The sequence below is a fragment of the Hevea brasiliensis genome, chromosome 10 (assembly GCF_030052815.1).
Source record: "Hevea brasiliensis isolate MT/VB/25A 57/8 chromosome 10, ASM3005281v1, whole genome shotgun sequence".
Classification (NCBI taxonomy): Eukaryota; Viridiplantae; Streptophyta; class Magnoliopsida; order Malpighiales; family Euphorbiaceae; genus Hevea; species Hevea brasiliensis.
The window spans coordinates 87877444-87898523 of NC_079502.1; the positions used below are offsets into that span (position 1 = coordinate 87877444).

The following is a 21080-nucleotide window of genomic DNA, read 5'->3' on the forward strand; positions in this document are numbered from 1 at the left end:
TCACGTTTTCTTCCTAAAATATTACAGAATTAAATGTTAGGACCATTTGGATACCTCATTAAAATAATAAAGAAATGTTGGTTTTCATTTCTATTTTTGTTTTTTTCCTTCTTTAGTCCAAACAGTATCTTATTTAGAGCATTATTCTCGTTCGATTCTATCCTTAGCCTGAATAATAATTCGAACAGGAAAGATCCCACGACCAGGAATTCTATTGTCTGTTTGTTTGGTCCCTGTTCTTTGATCATTAAATTATTTCCCATAATATCCTCTTCAAACTAATGTTTAACTCGCTAACAAATCACTATAAATACCCACCTGGAGCTACGTGCATGGCATCAAGCACAAGTCTTTTCTTCTCTTCCTGTACGTTCATTGGTCATCGCCCAGGACTTGAATTGTTTAGGGCATACAAATATGGCCATGAACGTCTCCACCACCACTGGTTTCTTTACCACCACTGCCACCTCCTTCGCCTCCACCTCCTCTATCAACGCTGTCAAAATCCTGCTGGTCACCCTCTTCATTTCCATTGTTAGTACTGTTATAAAGAGTCAAAAAAGGGCCGCCTACAAGAAAGCTAGCAAGAACCTCTCACTCCCTCCTGGTCCTACTCCATGGCCACTCATCGGAAATATCCCTGAAATGATCCGATACAGACCCACGTTTCGGTGGATTCACCAACTCATGAAGGACATGAACACTGATATTTGTCTCATTCGTTTTGGAAGAACTAACTTTGTTACTATTAGCTGTCCTGTTCTTGCTCGTGAAGTTTTGAAAAAGAATGACGCTATCTTCGCTAGCAGGCCCAAGACACTTTCTGCTAAATCTATGAGCGGAGGATACTTGACAACTATTGTGGTGCCCAACAATGACCAATGGAAGAAAATGAGGAAGATCCTAACCACAGAGATCATTTCTCCCGCTAGGCACAAGTGGCTCCACGATAAAAGAACTGAGGAGGCAGATAATCTTGTGTTCTATATCCATAACCAGTTCAAAGCTAACAAAAATGTGAATTTGAGACTTGCCACTAGGCATTACGGTGGGAATGTGATCAGAAAGATGGTGTTCAGCAAGAGATACTTCGGGAAGGGAATGCCCGACGGAGGACCAGGGGCTGAAGAAATCGAACACATTGACGCAGTTTTCACTGCTCTTAAATACTTGTATGGATTTTGCATATCTGATTACATGCCTTTCTTGTTGGGGCTTGACCTCGATGGTCAAGAAAAGTTTGTGCTTCAAGCAAATAAGACCATAAGGGATTATCAGAACCCTTTAATAGATGAAAGGATCCAACAATGGAGGAGTGGTGAAAGGAAGGAAATGGAGGACTTGCTTGATGTTTTCATCACTCTCAAGGATTCAGATGGCAAGCCATTGCTCACAGCTGATGAGATCAAGAATCAAATCGCTGTAAGACCAATTTCTCTCCTTCAATTTCACCTTATATATGTCTTTTTTTTGTCTGTTTATTTTGTCCATATTGATATGCATTGCCACAACATAAAATCACTACCTTAATCCTTGCAAAAATTGTCAAGAATTTATTCAAACTAAAAATTTAATTCTAATTTTATATCTCTAACAAGAAGGATAAGAAAAAGCACAAAATTTATACACAAAATTGAAATTTCTAAAAAAAAATTGTTTTCCACATATTTTTATTTTGTACACAATTTATATTTGGATCTAATTTCAATTTTCTAACTTATGTTAAATTAATACAAACAAGTCCGGGTTTAATTGAATGATATATGCTAAGTTTTTTTAATTAATAAAAATTTTGCTTATAAAAAGTACATACAAGATCAATTTCCCTAATTTTAATATTTTCATACTAATTTAGGATTTGAATCTTACAGGAAATTATGATAGCAACAGTAGATAACCCGTCAAACGCAATCGAATGGGCAATGGGAGAGATGCTAAATCAACCAGAAATCCTGAAGAAGGCCACAGAGGAACTTGACAGGGTGGTTGGCAAAGACAGGCTTGTTCAAGAATCTGACATCCCCAACCTTAATTATGTCAAGGCTTGTGCAAGAGAAGCCTTTAGGCTCCATCCAGTTGCACACTTCAATGTCCCTCATGTAGCTATGGAAGACTCTGTTATCGGTGATTACTTTATTCCAAAGGGTAGCTGGGCAACACTTAGCCGGTATGGGCTTGGCAGGAACCCAAAGACATGGCCTGATCCACTCAAGTATGATCCAGAAAGGCACTTGCACGAAGGAGAGGTGGTGCTAACTGAGCATGACTTGAGGTTCGTAACTTTCAGCACTGGAAGACGTGGCTGCGTAGCTTCATTGCTTGGAAGTTGCATGACTACGATGTTGCTGGCGAGGATGCTTCAGTGCTTCACTTGGACTCCACCAGCCAATGTTTCCAAGATTGATCTCGCCGAGACTCTAGATGAACTTACTCCTGCTACACCCATTTCTGCATTCGCTAAGCCTCGCTTGGCTCCTCATCTCTACCCAATGTCACCATGAAAGTTGAAAGAGAGATCAGAGATCAAATATCTGAGTTCTTAAAACCTTTATTATTTGCTAAAAACAAATAAAAATAATTTGGTTATATATAATTAGCGGGGTAACCATACAAACTGCTTGTTTAGTGAGAGTTTTTAATCAACTCTCAAAATAATTTGTGTGGCTACTTCATCTTGTATCTCTTGCAATGGTTCCTGTACTAAAATTGCCTTGCAAAAGTCTTATTTCATATTTATATATAATGTCTTTCCACTTACTAATCTTATTAGAAATAACTGTAAATATATATATATATATATATATATATATATATATATATATATATATACTTTTTAAAATTTTATAATTTTATCTCATACTATAAAAATTATCAATTAAACTCTAAATTTTTTAAACTTTTCTTAATTCTATTTCTTCTAATTAAATTATTATCTCGCCAACAGAACTACCACGTTAGATGCCACGTCATGCCACTACAGAGTAAAATTAATAATTAATAAGAGTTAAAAAGTATAAAATTTAATTGACAAATTAGCCCTCTCAACGTTCTTAATAATCTCTTATGATTAAGATATTCACTATATATGAAAATTAATTAATAACTTTAATTCAATGGTTGTCTTCATTTTTCATATATTCTTGTCAATTCAAGTTTGCAACCTTCACTTGATATTTCTAGTTTTAAACATTGTATACATCTTTGTATTTTTGGGATCCATTTGCTTGATTGCTAGTTATGGTTGATAGATAATTGTTGTTGCATATTAATAGTTTGATATTATTGGTTTTTATAATTAAATCAACGTAATAATTTCATTAATAAAAGAAGTTTTACAAAGAGATTGAGATATATTAAGCTGAGTGAATACATGTTGTACTGCTTGAACTCATTCATTCAAAAACTACAATTAAACATTAAAATCAAATTTTTAAAATAAAACTTGGACAAGTTCAAGTGAGCTAGAATTAATATTTTATTTTATTTTTTGTATATTTAAGATAAAATAATATAGATATTGTGAGTTGTTATGTAAACATGCTATGTAATATAAAATACTTATAATTATATAAAAATTAATTACTTTATTATACTCAGCTATGCAACATGACTCGTCACTAAAGTTAAAGTTTTGAATATTTTGTGGGGTTAGAAAATAGCTTACGATTGGATTAACATTAATTACAAACATCCTGTTAAATTTTTTGAAAACTAAAATTTTATAAGGATTTAATTTGGTTAATTTTTTTTATTAATTTTTATATTTAAAAATTTAATTTTAAAAAGAAATAAAAATCATCAGGGCGGCTGAGCATTCCATTGGATCGGTTCAAAATCCAACTGAATAAAAAAAATCAAAATTCAAATTTTGTATAAAAGTAAAAATCAAACCGAATTGTTTTATACATACAATCGAACCGAATCAAACTGATAAAAATTGGTTCGGTTCATTTAAATATTCGGTTCTTTCACATCTATATTTCTTCCTTCAATATGTAGAGTAACCACCCAAATCAATTCCAAATAACTATCCAAAACATAATTTCCATTAACATAAACTCAATATCACAATCATCCAAATCAATAATAAAAGAAACATTACAAATTGAACAAAATAAAATAAAAAATAAATGAAAGAGCACCGTTGGATTTGCGAAAAACACTACTGCGTGGATCTGTGGCGCTGATGTTGTGGCTCTACGGGCAACGGCGTTGGGCTCTAAAAAAGCACATGCAGAGTTGAGACCAAAACAAAAGAGAAGGGAAGGTGGGCGTCGGCAGTGAAGAAATGAAGGGGAGGAAAAATTAATGGAGCAGAGAAAACAAGAGGAGAAGAGAAATTAAGGGAGGTGAGTGGCACTGGTTAGAGAAGAAATAAGGAGAGAATGGTGGGAGAGGCAGGCGGCAGACTTGATAGAGAGGAAAAAATAAGGCGGAGACAAAGTTAGGATTTTAAAGAATATATATATATATATATATATATATATATATATATATATATATATATAAGAATTGAACGGTTGAGATTTCTTTAAGATGGATGGTTGAGATTACAAGTCAATTAAAACTGAAAAAAAAAAGGGAATACGTGACTGCTGGGTTTTGAGACCAATGCCTCCTGGTACTTAAAAACGGACTTTATCTTTGCGCAACGAGAAAGGAATCTACAAATGTAGTCTTTTAATTAACTTTTATTTAGTTCAGTTCGGTTGAATTGAATTTTTTTTTATCTAAAATTGAATCTAATTAAAATAATTAAAATTTTTAAAAATAAAATTAGACTAAACTGAATTACTATAGAAACTGAATTAAATTACTAAATTAATGCAGTTTAGTTTGATTTATTTGGTTTAGACTGAATAATGCTCACCCCTAAAAATTATGATAAAATTAACATAATTGTATAAAAATTAAATTTTTATTACAAATGATTTTTGAGTAAGTACACTTTAGTGTCTTACGGTTTGTGCATTTTATTAAAAGAGATTGAGATTCTTTTTTACATTTTTTGCACTTAAAATCCTGTGTTATTACATCTTTTACAATTAAAAATAAAATTATTAAATAGCGTCAATGTATACTAACGTGACAAATCTCTTTTTGACATGGTAAGTAAATCCTACTTATTTGGCTATATATATCTATCTACCTACTGATTTTCTCACAATTGGAAGGTAAATATCAATATATTCTGTACTTTTAAGTGCATATCTTCTTTGTATTAGATTTCCAATTGCAGTGCTAAATAATTATATCCAGGAGTAGTGGTCATGGTGGGGAAGACGGGCACATGAAGAACTAACTCAAGTCACTGGAGCTAAAGCAAAAAAACCTTCAACCAGGTGACCGCAGCCAAGAAAATGTGACTCTGTGTGCATGAGTTTGTAATGCACGTGCCCTGCTTCTCCATCTTGCCCACACACCCCCCTTCTCAACAACAATTCAGAAAAGCTAGCCACCTTGGTATGTGTGAGAGAGAGAGAAAGAGAGAGAAGGTTAGGTCCTAAAATGGTGAAACGGGGAGAAAGAGGCATCTGCAAATTTTGTGAAATCTGAAACCACTCACATATAATATAAAAGAGGCACAAGGGGTGCGTTAATTTAAAGGGGATATGGGGCAGGAAATGAAAGGCTGAGTTGGGTGTGGGACCATACGAGTCCCTGTGGGTTTGCATGGCATATATTTGCATTTGTTACCCAATTGCCCTAAACAGCTTTTCACAACTCACAACTAGCAATAGAGGACCACTCCCATTAGTATGAGAGCCAACTGGGTAAACTGATTATACAGCCAAATGAGTAATTTGATACTGGACGAATAATATGATTACAGAGCCAAATGAATAAAATTCACTTATCACGTCAATTTAAAAGCACAAAAAAATTCGTCCTGTCAACATATATTAACAAATTTAATAATTTTTTCCTTAAATAATAACAACATAATAACACAAACCTTTAACTAAAATAATAATAATAATAATAATAATAATAATAAAGTGTACTTATCCCATAATTTTTTTCCAAACAAAGCCTTTAGTCTCGAGCTTTGGTCTTCATTGACAATGAAGAGAAGAACATGACAGAAACACATTCGAAGAAAACTAGTAAATATCTTCCATATGAACAAATCAAGAAAATCTTATACAAAATGTGAGAAAAAAAAAAAAAGAGCGAATATGAAATGAAACAAAGGACGAAAGAGAAAATCTCAGAAGAGCAATCACTCTTGTAAAATTATGCAGCATCTTTTTTTTTTTTTTTTTTTTTTTTTTTTTTTAATACATATTAGCTACAGTTAAGGAAAACACAAAGCTAATCCAAAAGAAGGAATTTTTAACTCTGATAAGCTCATCTCCCACCAGATAGCTCAATAGCAAGCTGGTTATATGATGAATCATCTCCCCACTCAAATCTTCTCTGCAATCTTTCATATTCTTGCCTGCGTGTATCCTCAACATGCTGCCATTCTTCCCATCTCTCGGCCAGACCCTCTCCTTCCAGCATCCGTACAACCTCTGACATTGCTGGACGGTCTTCCGGTGATGCTTGGGTACAAAGTAATGCAACTTGGATCATCATTTCCACTTCCTGGATATTGTAATGTTCATTAAGGTTGCAATCTACGATATCATCCAGTCTTTTCTCCCTCTCAAGCTTCTTGACCTTCATAAGAAAATAGGTGAGGAACAGAACAATCAGTACGCAAAAACTCGTAAGATGGTGAAACAAGAAAATTACAATAATAACTAGAAACCAGGATGGCACCTGTCAATGGCATATCCTACTCCAAACTAAGGTTAGGTTATCTGATTAAACAAGTTCATATAACTATATAAATATAGGTAGGAAACAGAGAATACAGGCAGAGAAACCAAAATAACAACTAACACATTGCATAGTTATCTCACATGGTCAAGCAATAAGACATCATCCTCCTCTTCCAGCCGTGAAAAGTCAATTGCTCGTTGACCTGTTACAAGCTCTAGAAGCATAATCCCATAACCAAAAACATCTGTCCTTTCAGATGACTTCCCAGTAGATAAGTACTCAGGAGCAATGTGGCCCATGGTCCCACGAACTTGAGTTGTCACATTAGTCTTTTTCACATCCACCAACTTTGCCAGGCCAAAGTCACCAACAACTGCTTCAAAATCTTCATCTAATAGTACATTAGCAGCCTTCACATCCCGATGAATAATTTTAGGATTGCAATGTTCATGAAGGTATTCCAGTCCTCGTGCTGCACCTAATGCCACTCTTTTTCTTGTGGCCCAATCTAAAACGGGCTCCTCAGGTTTGCGTTCTACACCCAAGATCTAAAATAAGTCGAACTCACCAGAGAGGCAGCTATAAATTTTATAGGACAATAAAAGTTACACCAGAAAGAGGTGCACAAGATTCATTACGGGCTTCATATTTAAAAAGTTCAATAAAACTTGCAGCTTTCAGGAAAAAACGTAGAGCATGTATAAATTCAAAACTGTTTTGATGTTCATTGGGATTTGCTTATGATTGACCTAGATAGTTTAGCACTAAAACTTGTTTGACAATATTGGATGGACACAATTAAATTTATATTCCCCTACTCAAAATAATCTAATCTCCATTCATAATGCACCCCCTCCCGTCTCCCCAGTAATATGGATTTTGACATGGATAATTTTGTTGCTGCCACCCCCATATGATGAACATTATATAATGCCATATGAAGTTAAAAGAAAATTTACGACATGCTCTGAAATTCTCTTTCAGCAGCCACACTGGGGGTAACATGAAGCATAGTCATAGTAAGAGACTCTCTAAAGACAATTTCTAAAAGTTTCTCCTGTACATCTTTGACAAGTATTCTATCAAAAAATTGAATTAATCCAAATTTTAATTACTGAAATCCAAATAAATGGTTATTTTATTTGCTTGAATCGGGTTATGATAGGCATGTCAAATAACAGCAAACAGCTTCCATGGTTTGCTAGATACAGATGATTTACCCACCCTTCTGAACCCACATTACCTTACTATGGACTGACCATTATGGTCAACATGTTTACCATATGCTTACAGAAGTATGTAAAATTAGCAACATCTGTGATACAGAAGACATCACAAAAAAAACAATGATACCTGTTAGAAATTAGAATCTTCCATTCAAATATCTGGTATGAATAACTAATACCTCTTAGACGATAAGCCACACTTAAATTTGGCATAAATGGATACACCAAAAGCCGTTCTGATGGTGTAGTGCAAAACCCTATCAGCCGTAGTAGATTCCTGTGAACAGCTACACTTATCATCTCCACTTCACGTTGGAAAGCTGCATCTCCTCCTGGACTTTCAAAATCAGTTAATCGTTTAACAGCAACTTTTGTGTTATCTTGAAGTACTCCTTTATAAACTTTTCCAAACCCTCCTTGTCCAAGAATATTTTTCTCATTGAAGTTGTCTGTTGCCAGCTGTAATTCCCGATATGCAAATCTTTTCAATTGACCAAAAGCAATTCGTTGGTCAACTTCACCTGAGCACAGTAAGAAAGATATTCAACAAAAGTACATATTAATTTTTGACAGCAATTATACAAAGTTACATATTCACAAATGTGATTCTTTTTTTCTTTAAGTTTGTTAAATTTTCCTGTAGCATTGCACATTAAATTAATGGGACACTGATTATGAGGAAAGAAATTCAAATCAAGCTAAAATAATCAGGTTAGAATTTGTTGGAATCCAATAATTATAGGAATTAATTTAGTTTCTATATATAGTTAATTCCTTGTAATCATGCAATTAATTTTTGTTTCCTTCCCTAGATTTAGCTTCCTATTCTAAGGCTAGATTAATGTGTATATATATGAGACACATACAGATCTTTATTCATTGAGAAATATGCTAGAAAATTCTCTTCAAAACCTCTGGTTTCACCATGGTATCAAAGCTTTTGATTCATTAGGGCAGACTTAGTACCATTCATGTGTAGTATTAACACATACCGTTTATTGGTATTGTTCAAACATATTGTTCATTGGTAATGTTCACAGATACTGTTTACGTGTACTGTTCATCAAGACTGCTCATGTGGGGACCATTTTCTGACTTTTTTTTTCAACTGTTCCTAATGTATTGTGCCTCTACCCAACCCCTATCGTTGACCTAAACACAAGCAAATATGTCTAGAAGAGTGGATTACTCCAAAAGAACAAATGATATTGGGATTTTTTCCAATGAAGAAGTTCAATTCCTAAGACATTCATTGTCTTGGCTTGAATCTTAATCTTCCACAATTGTCCCTTCCAATTTTGTCAAATCAAGTAATGCTTTTCTTGCCAATATTAAAAAATTCTTTTTAATTATAGATTCTAGAGCAAACAAACATATAATAGGCTCTTCAAATAAATTTTCTACTTATTCTCCATATTCAAGGGGAAAAAAAAAGTCCGTATAGTGGACAGATCCTTAGCCACTAATTTTGAAACAAGTTTTATTGCTTACACTCCCACTAGAAAACTTCTATTCTTCATATTCCTAGCTTTCCTATTAATCTTTTATCTGTTAGTTCTATTACTCAAAGCTCTTAATTGCAAAATTGAATTCCCCCCCCATTGCATATTTCGAGAGTTGATGGTCTACTCAAACATTTTCTTTATCTAGTTATAGATGGTTTGTCACTTTTATTGATTGTTACACTTGAGGACTTAGGTTTATTTAATGAAAAAAAAAAATGAAGTGTTCTTTTGCTTTCAATAGTTTCACAAATGATTTGTATACACTACATAGTTTGACGTTGGGGTTAAATTTTTAGAAAACGACAATGATATAAAATAGATAAATGGAGTTTTTCGTGCCTATTTGGATTCAACTGGTATATTGCATAAAGCTAGGTGTAAATACTAATGCACAAAATAGGGTATCCGAGAGGAAAAAATAGGCATTTACTTGAATTGGCTCAATCTCTTATGTTTACTATAAATCTTCCTACACCTTACCGGGGAATGTTGTTATTGCTGAAATATATCTTATTAATAGAATGCCTCTTAGAACACTAAACTTTAAGAGTCCTTTAAAAGTTTTCCAAGGTAGCAACACTCATGCTGTCCCTCCAAAGATCTTTGGCTATGTTTGTTTTGTTCATCAGCAAATGTTAGAAAGTTATCACCTAAAACGCTCAAATGTTTGTTTGTAGGTTATTCTAATACTCAAAAGGACTACAAATTTTATTATCCTCTTCAAGAAAATATTTTGCGAGCATGAGTGTCACCTTTAGGGAGTCTGAACTTTATTTTCCTTCACAATCACCTCCTCAGGGAAGCATAAGAACGAAGAGGTGTTGTCTATTCCTATGTTTTTTGTTCCTACTCCTTTTCAGGGGGAGACTCCAATTCCAAGTGAGGATGACAAGGATCAACCACCTAACCAACCATCGCCTCAAACCCTAGAGAGATTAAAGAGGCAGAATTTGAGAAACTACATACATCGACAAAATGCAGATACGTCCATTGAGCATGATACACCTAATCAATTGTTACTTGTTCAAATTCTGAAGATTTATGTGGTAAGTCTCCTCCTGTCCTGGTAATTCTAATTCAGATTCTAACCCTAATTTCGTTATCGATGATCTTGATGTCCTTATTGCTTTAAGAAAGTGAGTGTTCACAATAAAACATAGGACAAATGATTCAATTGAAATATACAAGGCCAGGTTAGTGGCAAATGGCTTCACATGAACCTATGGAGTGAATTACTAAGAGAAATTCACACCTGTTGTAAAGATGAACTCCATTAGAATCTTGTTGTCATGTGTAGCTTATCTCGAATGGGACTTATAGCAGTTTGATGTCAATAATGCTTTTTTACATAGAGGCTTCGATGAAAAAGTGTATATAGAAATTCCTCTAGGGTTTGATGATGATAAAACCAATGTAAAAGTTTACAGGCTGAAAAAGGCATTATATGACCTGAAGCAATCATCGAGAGCATGGTTTAATAGATTCAGCAAAGCCATGATATCTTTTGCCGATTATCCAAATAATGTTGATCATACCCTATTTATGAAACAATATAAAAGTAAGATCACATTATTTATTGTTTATATTAATGATATAGTTATGGCATAAGATGATAAGGACGAAAGCACCTGTTTAAAGGAGCTCTTAGTCTAAGAGTTTAAAATTAAAGATTTGGGTAAGTTGCGGTATTTTTCTTGGAATAGAGGTTGCCAGGTAAAAAAATGGATATTTATCTCTCAAAGAAAATATATTCTAGATCTCCTAGAAAAAAATGGTATGTTGGGATGTAAACCTGTGGATTCTCCTATTGAAGCTAAGATGTAAACCTGCGGATTCTCCTATTAAAGCTAATCATAGATTGCAAGCAGGAGTTAGGGACCCAATCGATTTGAAGAGATATCATAGATTAGTTGGGAGACTGATATACCTTTCACACGCTAGACCAAACATACCTTATGCCGTCAGTCTATACCTCTCACACACTATACCAAATGTAGCTTATGTTGTTAAGTTTGGTTAGCCAGTATACACATGATCCTTGTGAATCTCACTTGGAAATGGTATTTCGAGATACCTAAAATCTGAACCAAGGAAAGGACTACTTTTTTCAAAGCATGGCCATCTTCAAGTACAAGCCTTTACATACACAGAATGGGTTGGATCTCTTGATAATAGAAGGTCAACATCAAGCTATTGCACATTTGTTTGAGGTAATCTAGTTACCTAGAGAAACAAAAAAATTAGAATGTGACAGCAAGATCAAGTGCAGAAGCAAGAGTATAGAGCTATGACACAGGCATCTGTGAATTGTTGTGATTGAAGAAATTGACGGAAGAGTTCAAGTTGTCAGAAACAAATGTTTATCCTTGTGTTTTGTGACAACAAGGCTGCTATTAGTATTATTCACAATCCACTTCAGGATGATCAGACCAAGCACATAAATATTGAATAGCACTTCATAAAGGAGAAGTTAGTGGATGGTTCATTAATTGTTTCTCATGTGACATCAAAGGAGCAGTTAGCCAAGTATTTACCAGGGGTCTAACCAATAGAAAATTCCATACTTTGATTTGCAAGTTGGGCATGTGTAAATATCCATGGACCAACTTAAGAAGTATTGGAATCCCATAATTATAGGAATTAACTTAGTGTCTATATGTAGCTGATTCCCTAATTATGTAATTAATTTTTTTTGGTTTCCTTTTTAGATTTAGCTTCTTATTCTAAGGCTAGATTAATGTGTATCTATATGAGGCATGTACAAATCTTTATTCATTGAGAAATATACTAGAAAACTCTCTCCAAAACCTCTGGTTTCATCAGAATTTTATTCTACTCCACAGACAGCCTGAAAAAACAAAAGGTGAGACCAATTTACATGTGGGGATGTTACAGACTAAAACAATCATGAAACGATTATTTAAAGATAAAGGGCTAATTGCCACAACCAATAAAAGAAACAAACTATACCCTTTTTTTCAATTTAAGGAAAAAATTGCTTACAGAGTAATTCAGTCTCTCTCTTTCCAACCACAGGGCACCAAGAAAACCATTTGCATTATGCACAAGAAAACTCTGACTAGATATATTAAGTGAGGCACTTACTACTCAACTTATGTTGGTGGTCTTGGATGTGAAAACTAACAGAAGCTGGAACGAGTCAAATAATTGCATATACAAGAACAAGGTGGCAGAATTCAAAAGAAGAAAAACAAGTGACATTCAAGGTTGAGCCCCTAAAGCACTTAATATGGCATTCTGACACAAAAACAAATATCATGTGGACAAAAGTGGCAAAGCAAGTTCTAGCTGAGTTGAAAGGCGATGGACCACCTTCATAAGAGGTTTGCTCATAGAATGAAAAAATGCAAAAGGCTATCAAGACCAAAAGGAAATGGTACAAGAGGTTGTCTACATACCATAGCTCAAAAGGAAGCAAAGAAGGCAATGATTGTTTTTAGCATTCTTTTGAGCTATACAAAGGCATAGCAACAGAGACAACATTTCGATAAAATGTCATTAACTTGTAATTGGTCCCCTTTACGCACTGTCAGCAAGAAAAAAAAGTACAACTGATGGATAGTGCTGGGATAAGTGAATGAGATTAAACAAGATTTGGATTAATTGAGATCGGGTTATTAGATATTTAGAAAGGACACTTGATGATAATAATGATGAGAGAGGGTTTTGCTCATGAAGGTGTGGCATGCTTATTCTTGTAGACATGTACATGCAGCAATATTTTATAAAATATGTCTATCTGCGCCCTGTCAGCGCATGTGTTTTCATTCACATGCATATTGAGGTGTGGAAATTGATTTTAATTGTCTCGAAAATAAAATTTTGAGTAGCTCAATAGGTTAAAATAAAAAAATACAAGGGCTTAAAGGGTTTTCTCATTGAAATTTAAGGGCTTCTTTATGCATATAGTATCAACCAGTAGCTGTCGTTCATATAGTTCCTATATACTGAAAAGTAAATCAAACCTTCAACATCCACAAACATATCGTGTTTGTAACCTTTGTGTCTACTCTTGCAAACAAAAAACAGTAAGCCAACAAAAAGAAGAAGAATTATAGTCCCTCCAACGATTCCAACTATAATACCAATCTTTGGCTTATTTGAAGCACCTGCCAACACAGAAAAGGATCAGCATGAGCTGCTCATAAAAGAAAAATTCAATGGTTGTAGATCAATAGCTAATCCAGTTACCTGAATCACTATTATCAGATTCACAGGGTTGTGGAAATTTTGCACCACAATTTAAACGATTTCCAGTGAAACTGAGATAAGTGAACCCAAATAAAAATTAAATTAAATGCCTACAATCAATGTTGCACACACACACACACACACAGAGAGAGAAAGAAAGAGTAAAAGAGTAAATAGGCAGAAAAATAGAAAAGAAATTAACAATTCATAGGCAGTCAGATTCTGCATACAAAAAGTTAGAGGGGAGAGAGAGAGAGAGAGAGAGAGAGAGAGAGAGAGGCAGTAGCTAATATCTATACTGTTGTTCATACTTGTATTTTGGAATTTGGAACAGATGCTCAGGAATATGACCACTGAGGTGATTTGAATCAAGTAGACTGCAAAGAAAATTTCATTTATGACTTTAAAAACTTGTAAAGATGCCCACGTATGCAAACACATACTCTTGACAGTCAGTCTTACAGAAAATGTTGGATCATCTTGTAAAGCTACCAAGCAATATGAATACTGAAGCAAGTTGTAAATGTTTCAATCTAAAATTGGACTGACTGTCTCCACCTTTTGTCACTTACATATTAATCAAATTTTGGAGACGAGAAAGTGATTCAGGGATAGCTCCAGTGAGGTTGTTTTGACTCAAAGTCCTGTTTATATAATTAAAAAATCAAATTTTTAATAATGAACTTACAAAAAAAACAGAGATATGCTACAGAGCTCAAAAAAATAAATATATCATAGATGATGCCACTCACAAAAATTGAAGCCTTTTAAGATCGCCAAGGGAAGATGGTATCTCACCACTTAAACGATTATTTCCCAAATCTAAGCTGGATAAACTCGACAAATTTCCAAACTCTTTGGGTATCTCACCAGTTATGCCATTTCCCTTCAATGTTCTGCATGCAATCAATCCATATATATTAGCATTTTACTTACAAACAAATGCTTGAATATCTTTTCCAACTAAAAAAAGATACTAAAGGCATGTTACTGAAAGCTCTATGAAATATGAAGAAAATAGCTGGTCAATCAAGACAAATACCACAAAATATTTGAAAGAAACTACAAAACAGATATGAAATTATGAAAAGCTTCAAGTTGCAATGTGGAAACAGTTTGTCAGTTTCTAAAACTGCTGATGAAAATTATTAAATAATCTTTAAAACTTGGAAAATGACGTAACAAAGTCTAATGCATCATAAAACAAAAAGCTCAGAAGAGTATCTGCTGATTGTTGCAATATACTGCATACATACAGTGTAGTAAGAGTATTCAGAATTCCTATTTTGGAGGACAAGGTTCCAGAACAGTTCATGCCAGACAATGTTCTGCAAGCAAGAGAAACATATAAACAAATACTAGTTAAGTTATGCAACTATAGTACAGAATATTGTTGAGTGTTGAATTATGTTATAAAAGTATCATTCATGTAGCAATGTCAGAAGAGCTAAAACTGCTTCAAAGAATACTTACACAGAAGTGACTTGATCATTATTGTCACAGATGACATTTGACCAAGTGCATGGGTCAACATGACTTGGATTCCAATCTATCAACTGATTGGCTGGAGCACCCAATGAAAGCTTCAATTGATATAGTGCATCTCCTGAAATCACAAACATGAATATTAACCATTTAATCAAGGAATCATCCCACATTTATTCAATCAGTACCGCAAATGTAAATATATGAAGGACATTGCAAAAAAATATAGGCTTTTTTTTCCCCAAAAGGGAGCCTATCAATCAATATATTCTCATTACTTGTTCATTATATCCATCAAATCATCAAGAAAACTTTTTTTATACAGCCAAGAGAGGGAGGGCAGGAGGGGAACAGAAAGATCCAACCACATTAGAACAGACAAACAGAGAAATGAATACCTGTACAAGTAACTGGATCGTATGAAGGGCGATGATTAATGCATCTACCATATTCAACACAACAAAGCATCAATCCAAATTTAGTTAGGATAAATTACAAGGTTCCTTCCCCTCCTTTCAACTCTATTTAGGGCCATACCTCCATTCAACTCTACGTATAAGTGCAGATTTTTCTTTAAAGTCTAACTTGGAAAAGGGGGGCTGCACATGGCACTACAAGGTAACCAAATTGATTCTTATATATCATTGTGTCACACCTTAGTCTATGCTCAATCACTTTTTCCAAGATTGTATATGACTCATAAGATTGTATCTATGCAACTTTAGATATCATCTTTATTCCTATAAATAAAAACAAGAAGGCTCTTTCTCTATTTTTCAATCAACTTCACTGTTTATAGTATCTTTTATGATAGTTTAGAGTTTAGACGATCATATTATCCCCACCTACCCTAAGTATGACTCACAAGATAGCACCTATGCAACTTTAGATGGCATCTTTATTCTAATAAATAAAAGCATGGATGCTCTTTCTCCATTTATCAATCATCTTCTTTGTTTATAGCATCTTTAATCATAGTTTAGGCAATCACATTAACCCCACCGACCCTAAGCGCTTCCAAACTTCTACAAGGTTCGCATTAGGCTTTTCGTCTTTTACCTCAAACTATTTTAATCCTCCATAAACAACTGGCACTCATTGTGATTTCTGGGCTGGGGTAGTAAGATCTCCAATGTTATCTAAGTTGCTACCACTTTGCTCGAATGCTTTCTTCAACTTTCAAAAATCTTGTTGTCTTAGAAAGATCTTGTCATCCTCGTCCTTAACACACTTATTCAAGCCAATTTGTTCATATCCTTTCCCCTTCTCATGCCCCAAGAACTCTATATAGCTCAGAAAAGAATCTAGCTTTCATGACTATTTTTTCAGCGTTCCACTTAGCTCTCTTCTAATTTTTGTATGTGTCTCCATTTTGTGACTTAGACAATCTCCTATAAATTCTCTTTTGACCTTGAGTATTGATTAGAAGCCTACAAAATTGATAATTTCCTATGACAGTAGTTTACTCACCATCACTTCAACAACCACTTGAAGATTGAGCAAATGGTATTTTGATTAATGGTTTCTGTTCAACTTTAATTTTAGGTTTTTTTTTTTTTGAAAAGAAATTAAATTCCTCACATCTTAATCCCAATTTGACTTTATCTTCAAGTATGAACCATCTTCATCACATCTAAATAATGTGTCATTTAATCCAGTATGATAAAACTCCTTCATCCATGGTAAATCACTTTGTGATGGAAAAGTACTAAACAATTGTTGGTTAAGTTTGAAAGAGAACTACAAAAATTCATGAGGTTGGACCTAATTCACATTTTGGTCCCTCCATATTCAGAATCAAACCCTTTTAATCCCTGAGTTTTATAAAAATCAATACTTTAGTTCTTATACAGAGCAAAACAATGTTGTTTTAGACAATGTGTTCTTCACGAAAAGAACATTGACTTTATCTTATTTTCGGCCAATATAGGACTAAACCATTTGATGCCTATAAAAATAGGAGACAAAGGTGTTTGATTTTTAAAGGAGACCAAACAGTGCACTAGAATAAATGTCAAGGAGTTTTTTTATCTTGAGGGGGGAGTGTTGGAATCCCACATCGAAAGAATATAAAGTAAAAGGGCAATATATAAGTGGTTGGGTTGCAACATTGACTTGGCTAGTCATTTAGATGTGTAAAGCAATCTAATCACTTATATAAACCCGAATTAAAATGAATTAAATTGTAATTTTACCAGCACTCTCCCCGAATTTAACATGGTATTAGAGCCCAGACTGGATTGTGGGTATCAGCCGCCCATAAGGCTGTATAATTGGATCCGTATTGAGATAAAAATAAAAATATAAATTAATTGTCAAGTGACAACCATGTGGTTGCACTTGAGGGGGTACTTGAGGGGAGAGTGTTGGAATCCCACATCGAAAGAATATAAAGTATAAGAGCAATATATATGGGGTTGATTACTCTGTCACTTTTTCTCCTGTAGCTAAACTTACTACTGTTCGCTTGTTTATCTCTGTAGCAGCTACATATGATTGGCCCCTACATATGATCGGCCCCTACATATGATCTTCAGGACGAGGTGTATATGGAGCAACCACTTGGGTTTGTTGCTCAGGGGGAGCTGAGTAAAGTTTGTAGGCTTCGGAAGTCTCTTTATGGCTTGAAACAAAGTCCTAGGGCCTGGTTTGGGAGATTTAGTGAAGCAGTACAGGAATTTGGTATGCAAAAGAGTAAGTGTGATCACTCAGTATTTTATAGGCAATCTAAGGCTGGTCTAATTCTCCTGGTAGTCTATTTGGATGACATTGTTATCACTGGGAGTGACTCTGCAGGTATTTCATCTCTTAAAACCTTCCTCCAAACTCAGTTTCAGACCAAAGACTTGGGATTGTTAAAGTATTTCTTGGATATTGAAGTTATGATAAGTAAGAAGAGTATTTTCTTGTCTCAAAGAAAATATGTCATCGATCTATTGACAGAGACAGGAAAATTAAGTGCTAAGCCTTGTAGTGCACCAATAACTCCAAATTTACAACTGTTAGCAGGGGATAGTGACTTGTTTGAAGATCCAGAGAGATACAGGAGATTGGTAGGAAAATTGAACTACCTTACAGTCACTCGTCCTGACATTGCTTATGTCGTTAGTGTGGTAAGTCAGTTTATGTCTTCCCCAACTGTTGCTCATTGGGAAGCCTTAAGATAAATCTTGTGTTATCTGAAGGGCGCTCCAGGAATAGGTTTGTTATATGGTAATCATGGGTATTTGAATGTTGAATGTTTTTCAGATGCCGACTGGGCTGGATCTAAAGTTGACAGGAAATTTGGTGTCTTGGAGAAGCAAGAAGCAGAGTGTAGTTTCTCAATCTAGTGCTGAATCCGAATACAAAACTATGGCACAATCAGTATGTGAGGTAATGTGAATACTTCAGTTACTAGATGAGACAGGTTTTAAGACCTCCCTGCCTGCGAAATTGTAGTGTGATAATCAAGCTGCTCTCCATATTGCTTCTAATCCGGTGTTTCATGAGCGAACCAAGCATATTGAGATTGATTGTCACTTTGTTCATGAAAAGATTCAACAACATATCATCTCAACAGGACACATCAAAACTGGAGAGCAGTTAGGAGAATGAAGCTAGGATTGACTACATTTGTAACAAGTCGGGCATGATTAACATCTATGCTCCAACTTGAGGGGGAGTGTTATGGAAAGTCAATCACTATATTATTTCTCTGTATATTTTGTATTCTGTATTCCTATTTAGGATTTCTTATTTAGAATTTTTTCCTAATTAGTAGAACACAATTATAGGAATCAATTGTATATATATACCCATATACAGATTAATTGATATTATTTAGGATTTCTTTCTAATTAGTAGAACACAATTATAGGAATCAATTGTATATATATACCCATGTACAAATTAATTGATATCAAGGAGAATCATCTCTTTATACACTTTCTAGTTCAATCTCTTCAGACAAAAGGATTGCAAACTCTCACCCGAAAGTAATATTATCAAGTCAAATGGCTTTAGAAACAATGCACACATCAAAATAATTTGAAGAAAGTGAAACAGAAACAGAAACAGAGAGATATATATATTGATATTCACCAGGTTCTGATTCACTTTGTCTATTATTTCCTAGCAATGTCAAAATTACACATCAAGTGAAAAACCCCTGAATGTGAGAACAGTTACTACTCTTAGCATATCATATAAGGACCATTATACCTTGCAAATTAGACAACACAAGATGATGTAAGCAAGCCAGTAGTAAAGCTGAAAAAACCAGTTCCATCTTCAATAGCATCAAATCAAGTGATCAATGCATAGAACGCATGAACCCAAACGAAGATATGAGTGAAGTCTATCTGTGAAAACAATCCCCACTTTGAATTATAAATGCATATCATGAAACACCAACAAACTGAAAGAAAATAATATAGACATGAAAACAGTGAAAGCGCCTGGCCACAAGATACATAGGTAGGCAGAAAACCTGTTTCTGCGTGCATGTGCACGTATGCTGATAGCAATCCCTACTAGCTGCTACATTTGTTCACAGCGACAAACAAGATGATAATATTCTTCAAACTACTTCAGATGGAATCTAAAATCCGTGTTTTCAAATTTAAGTTTTAGCTCAAATTGTATAAATAAAGAAGATTTTAACTTACAAAGACGAGGAAAAACATGTTTGACCTAGTGTATTTGAAATTACACTGTTTTTAATAGGCAATTCAAATTCATCCTCCCAAAAAAAAACAAAAAACCCATATTCATGGCCTCGTATCCATTCATAATGTTGGCAATCAATGAAAACCGGAAAAATAAAAATGCATGCTAAATCTCATTAAAGCAATTTAAACCAAAATACCGCTTCAAAACCTTTCATTTCCCCCTACAGTTTACAAACTTAGACTATCAGTTAATGGTCTATATTGTTTGATATTTAAGAAAACACCTCAACCCAGAACAATTATATGTCATTCCTAAACATCCCTCAGTATAGTTAACACATAAAACCAAATATTGAAGCACAAAATTTATATATATATATATATATATATATATATATATATATATATATATATATATAATTCAATAGCAACTAACCAAAAAGTGGAGAAACACAAAACGCAATAAGAAAATACTGTAGAAATAAAAGAATTCATGGGCAATTTCCACTAACCCAATCATTCCGTTTGGTTGCTGAAACTTAATTGAAAAGCTGAAAATCATAATTCCTTTCCAGTTCTCCACATTTTCTCAGAAAACAAACACTGCTGCAAGTTTCAAAATAGAAATCAAGACAAAACAAATTAAAAAATCCAAAATAAATAAACATACAAATAATCCGTCCAACAAGCACATGAAAAGGAGGAGAAGAATCAAGGTGGAGAAGAAAGAGAAGGAACTTGCACGAGACAAAAAGAGTATAAATGGGTTGGACTGTTTGATTGGATTAGAGCAAGCAATGGGATTTTTGAGGGATTGAGCTGGCTGCCTAACCCAAGACTAAAGTGTGTTTTTAAGTCGGTGTATCGGACAGAAATTGTCTACTTACTCTGTTGTTTTAGCGGTCAAATAATCTAATCAGAAGCCTCTGTATATATTTGGATAAATTATAATTAAGTCCTTGGGAGATAGTAAAATATACAAATCAGTCCCTAATTTATTTTCAAGTGATAATTTAATTCTTAAATTTAAACACTATTAATAAATTAATCAATATCATCTAAATTAATTATTTATTTCATTAATTATTTTCTAATTTAAAAAAATTTAATCTATAAAATTTTATTTTATTAATAAAATAATTTTTATATTTAAATAATTATTTATTTTAAATAATATTAAATATTAAATATTTTTATATTTATAATTATTTAAATATAAAATAAATCAT

At 33.9% G+C, this 21080-nt stretch overlaps 2 protein-coding genes across 10 annotated transcripts; one reads left to right on the plus strand and one right to left on the minus strand.

Annotated features, from left to right (window-relative positions):
- The first annotated feature begins 321 nt into the window (after window positions 1-321).
- On the plus strand, window positions 322-2757 carry LOC110641550 (valine N-monooxygenase 1). Its single transcript, XM_021793333.2, has 2 exons — window positions 322-1422; window positions 1872-2757. Exons 1-2 carry the CDS (start codon window positions 418-420, stop codon window positions 2499-2501), a joined length of 1635 nt encoding a protein of 544 aa, XP_021649025.2. The 5' UTR covers window positions 322-417; the 3' UTR covers window positions 2502-2757.
- A 3336-nt stretch (window positions 2758-6093) lies between these two features.
- Window positions 6094-20741, minus strand: LOC110641546 (probable LRR receptor-like serine/threonine-protein kinase At5g10290). 9 transcript variants are annotated; one of them, XM_058154329.1, is made up of 14 exons: window positions 20522-20741; window positions 20364-20439; window positions 19671-19781; window positions 19403-19542; window positions 15188-15320; window positions 14971-15042; window positions 14467-14610; window positions 14287-14358; window positions 14026-14091; window positions 13715-13785; window positions 13489-13632; window positions 8177-8518; window positions 6912-7306; window positions 6094-6666 (listed from the first exon to the last, which is right to left on the minus strand). In XM_058154329.1, exons 4-14 carry the CDS (start codon window positions 19479-19481, stop codon window positions 6352-6354), a joined length of 1833 nt encoding a protein of 610 aa, XP_058010312.1. In that variant the 5' UTR covers window positions 19482-19542; window positions 19671-19781; window positions 20364-20439; window positions 20522-20741; the 3' UTR covers window positions 6094-6351. The 9 variants fall into 9 exon arrangements, with proteins under 9 accessions (XP_058010312.1, XP_058010311.1, XP_058010310.1 ...); XM_058154328.1 differs by having other exon boundaries at window positions 20364-20454; XM_058154327.1 differs by lacking the exon at window positions 19671-19781.
- Window positions 20742-21080: the final 339 nt, after the last annotated feature.

What these genes read in the sequence shown, in the direction of transcription:
- LOC110641546 (XM_058154327.1), bottom strand. Translation starts at nt 19,481, where the DNA reads ATGCTATTGAAGATGGAACTGGTTTTTTCAGCTTTACTACTGGCTTGC. An exon ending in TTCCAAATTCCAAAATACAA is followed by an intron (nt 13,786 to 14,025) that starts GTATGAACAACA and finishes CACTTATCTCAG; the next exon opens with TTTCACTGGAAATCGTTTAA. An exon ending in ATGTCTTATTGCTTGACCAT is followed by an intron (nt 6,667 to 6,911) that starts GTGAGATAACTA and finishes TTTCTTATGAAG; the next exon opens with GTCAAGAAGCTTGAGAGGGA.
- LOC110641550 (XM_021793333.2), top strand. Translation starts at nt 418, where the DNA reads ATGGCCATGAACGTCTCCACCACCACTGGTTTCTTTACCACCACTGCC. An exon ending in AGATCAAGAATCAAATCGCT is followed by an intron (nt 1,423 to 1,871) that starts GTAAGACCAATT and finishes TGAATCTTACAG; the next exon opens with GAAATTATGATAGCAACAGT.